Source organism: Prenolepis imparis, unplaced genomic scaffold (genome assembly GCF_030444845.1).
Source record: "Prenolepis imparis isolate NDT839.2.m4 unplaced genomic scaffold, iyPreImpa1.0 SCAF_2, whole genome shotgun sequence".
NCBI classification, from domain to species: domain Eukaryota; kingdom Metazoa; phylum Arthropoda; class Insecta; order Hymenoptera; family Formicidae; genus Prenolepis; species Prenolepis imparis.
The window spans coordinates 6919432-6923516 of NW_028141160.1; the positions used below are offsets into that span (position 1 = coordinate 6919432).

The window sequence follows — 4085 nt, forward strand, 5'->3', positions numbered from 1 at the left end:
CGCTCTTCTTCCCCTCGTGTCTCTCTTTACGAAAGTCAAATATGTATATAAAATACAAGTAAAAGACAAGAATAAGTAACTTTGTCAGATTTTTGAGCGAGCGGTCTACATGATTTTATTTGGTGTAAAAAATAGGTATAATTATAATAGCGCAACAATATTGAGATATATAAAAATTGTTTATCATGCATTCATAAACAATGGTCAAGATGTATATGCAATATGTGCCGTCGTAGAATTGTACATTAATATCCTCCGTAGCACAGGTATATTACATTTACCGCGAAAATGTAAGATTGATATGTATGATATTGATTTTTCGGCCGTTTGATAAATCGCCGATCGTTCGTATTGCGATATTGTCTATCGGTGCGTCATTTATATAACGATGCTCCAAAAAAGTGTTTAATTACGGCACTTGCTCATACAATTGCAAAAATTTAAAACGATATACGATCGACTTACGTCGATGACGATGACAATCTTGACAATGAGATATTTAAATTAATAATAAATTTGTATAAAGAAGCTAGATATATATAGAATACATATAGAGAAAATTTTTTTCCGAACAAATAGTGACTGCGAGTAAAAACTTGCAATCTTTTTTTTTTTTTTTTAGTCGAATGTTCGAAATCTGTTTTACACAGATCGTCACATCGTGCGTAAAGGATCTTGATATCGTTTGATCGTTCGATGAAAGCCGGTTGTTTAATCAGACGATACTTTACATGAATGCTCGGACTGCTTTATATAAAGTGCTGATGTTCCTATCGTCATTCGTCCGAAGTATAATTATGTACATACGGACTATAATATAGCTAAAGCTATCTTGCAAGAAAGAGATGTCATGAAAGATGAAAGAATTATATAATCGAGCGATAAAATTGATTTTGCATCATATTAAAAACAGATTTCAGAACTACATATCTAAGATTAGGTGCCATAGAGACATTGGATTATCCTAATTTATTTTTATTCTGATGCAAAATTCATTTCAACTCTTTTAATTTCACACCACTCTCTTACGAAGATAAAAAATCCTCCAATGACCATTGCAGCCCGTATCCGGTTGGAGAACGTACACCATTTAAATATATATAAATACACTCGAATCTCTTTCTAATTTAAATAGATATTCTCTTCAAAAATACGAGTAATAAATAAAGTTGTTAATAATTATGAATTATTTAAATTATTATCGATATTCACGTTTCTCACAACGCAAATATCGCGTCTCGCCTGTTGTTATCCCCTCTCAAATATCTATACATATCTTATATACATCTATGATTTTGATCTTGTGTGATTTACGATACGTCTCCGTCTCCGGCTGCCGCTTATTCGGTCTATCACAGTTTTAGTTGTCCACGATGTTGGACGTGGGGCATTATTGTCGCGTTAATTGTTTCGTTATGATTTCGTCGATATTAAAAGACGCATGATTGTTCGCAAAATCCACATTCGTTGCAGCGTTTCTATAAAACAAATTTAATCATTAAAACTCTGAAAATGTAACTTAATAATATTAATAAAAATACTAAAATTTAATAATATCAAAAACTCTCTGTACTATTTATATATTATATATATAATATATATATGTATATAAATTATTTATATTTTATATTTTACTTGTATATATATAAATTTAAAAAATATATAAATTAAAATTACTAATAAACGTTTATATATAATTAAAATTACTTATATAAATTACTTATATATATAAATTATTTTATATAAATATATTTATATATAGATTACTTGTATATATTTATATATATTTATATGTATACATTATATTATATATATGTATATAATTTTTACATATGTGTATAAAAGATATTATATATACTGCATTATTATATTATTCAAATTAATTTTGATCGAAATTCTTTTCCTTAAAGAGGAAAGGAAAAAGAGGATATACGCTATAAATATTATATCGTTATTTTTTACTATATCATGTATAAATACATACCATTGCATATTCGTTAAATGATTGCTCGCTTAACCGATACACCGAGCGATTGGTTATAATGTTTCGAATTTCGTGTCGAGATAACTTTCGATCTGCTAATTCCCAATTGAACGATGACCTAATGTTTGCTCCCAAATTCAATATGTCGCGTCCTCCGTGCATTATACGAAGCGTTGCACTCGTCTGGAAGGAAATCTTTCTTTATTCTCTCTTGCACGCATGTGCACTTATAATCATTATATAGAAAAAAGATACATAAGTAATGCAAAAATTCGGATATGTAAAGGGCTAGCAAGAACCAGATATTAGGTGTAAGAAAATTATTTTTAGTTTCTATATATAAGTATAGAGGAATTTAAAATTTAAAAATCTGTGTCTGGCTTTCTTACTAACCCTTTTCATACTTGAATTTGTATTTATACATCAGAGCATTTTCGATTTATTATTTTAATGCACAAATTCGTGCACCAATATCAATAACGTTATAAATACGACTGCGTACATTCTTTTTCTTCGACTAAACAAATATTCTTTCGGAAAATAATTTCTCTGAAATTAATTTTGTTTTCGCTCTGGCTCTATCAATCTTTTTGTATAGGATTCCTGCAATCTCTTTTTATATCGGGTTCTGAATTATTCGCGCGTGATGTTTACCTTCTCCTTGTACGGCACTTTGGGAGTCTCTGGTCTCGATGGGACCGGCGTTAATTCGGCTGACGCTGGTTCGCTGGACAGTGCGAGACTGCTGATGCCGCTGGACTCGCTTCCGGTACTTGGAGAAGCCCGTCCGGAATCGGTTGAGTTTCTCGAGCTCTGTTCGTTCTCGAGCTTAAGAAGCCTCATGCTTAACGCGGAAAAGTGTTCCGGATCTAGACCGATTAATGGTAGCGCTAACGTCAATGCCATGATTCTTGTCTTGTCAGCGTTGGTGTGCCTCCTTTCTTAACGCGAATGCTTCGACCTGAAATGAATCGTTACGATAATATTGATATTTCATGATATTTACAAGATCACTGATTGCATCGTCTCGATTAAAATGATTTTTTATTAGGTGTCATTTCACATATTTTGATATTCCACGAATCTTTTGCTCGCGTCAACATTTTGCATCACACTTTGTTCAAATCTTTTAAAATGGAGAAAAAAAAGTGAATGCGTTTACAGTTACAGAGTAAAATCAAATTTTCAATTTGAACACATTTCACAAATATTACAAATTTGCAAAATTTCTTATTTAAATTATACAAAAAATACATATGTTTTTTTTTTCATCTCCACTTTTTCTTGTTATAAATATGTATTAGTGAACAAACACAATCTACGCTATACATGTGTTTATAGGTAGATATTCAAAGCAAATTATTCCATTTCAAAAAGTATTATGATTACTGTAATCCCAATTTACTCGATATGCTCTATTAAATTGATTATCTTTTACTATTTTTTTTATATTAAGATTTCACTTTCACGTCGACATTACCTGGACTAGTAGAGTCACTTTAATCGTGTAAACCGTTACAACTTCAACAGACAACTGAAAGTCCTGCTTGTATATATCCTGACGTATCTATTCGTCTGTACATGTATCTTTTCGTATGAGAACACGTGATGATAAACACGACCTTCGTTATTATTCGAAGCGCGAGTGAGAAGCATTCGATTATATAGTATGTTTTATTGACAAAAGCATTTAAATATTAACGCATTAAATATTAACGATAAATACAACGCATAAATTTTTTAAAGAGAAAAGGAAATTTTAAATTAATTAAAGCATATGAAGTAATTAAATCATGTAGATGTAATTTTATAATATTTGTATTTTTGATCTGAAAAACTATGAAAAATATTAATAGGAGGAAACTCTTTTTGATACAAAATCACGATGGTAGAATAATGATTATCGAAAAAATGGGTTTTTCTCATAAAATTGTGTTAATTTATGATCTGAGATAAATTCTTTACCGACGAGAGGTTGGTAAGACCATTTTCTGTTGGTACCAGCAGCCTGTTACGAGATACCAACGTACCACAACTCTCTGGTAGAGAGTGCCTGTAGTACGTTCAATGCTATCTTCAGCAAGGCTGTAGGCATCTTGTA

The 4085-nt window shown here is 30.8% G+C and overlaps 1 protein-coding gene across 1 annotated transcript; it reads right to left on the bottom strand.

The window, feature by feature from the left end:
- Positions 1-628: 628 nt before the first annotated feature.
- On the bottom strand, positions 629-3570 carry LOC145932476 (uncharacterized). The gene is made up of 4 exons (XM_083031450.1): positions 3465-3570; positions 2639-2945; positions 1985-2167; positions 629-1478 (listed from the first exon to the last, which is right to left on the bottom strand). Exons 2-4 carry the CDS (start codon positions 2888-2890, stop codon positions 1431-1433), a joined length of 483 nt encoding a protein of 160 aa, XP_082887576.1. The 5' UTR covers positions 2891-2945; positions 3465-3570; the 3' UTR covers positions 629-1430.
- Positions 3571-4085: the final 515 nt, after the last annotated feature.

Coding starts and splice junctions, on each gene's coding strand:
- LOC145932476 (XM_083031450.1), bottom strand. CDS start 2,890: ATGGCATTGACGTTAGCGCTACCATTAATCGGTCTAGATCCGGAACAC. Junction 2,168..2,638: donor AAGTGCCGTACAAGGAGAAG/GTAAACATCACG, acceptor ATTTCCTTCCAG/ACGAGTGCAACGCTTCGTAT. Junction 1,479..1,984: donor CATTTAACGAATATGCAATG/GTATGTATTTAT, acceptor TTTGTTTTATAG/AAACGCTGCAACGAATGTGG.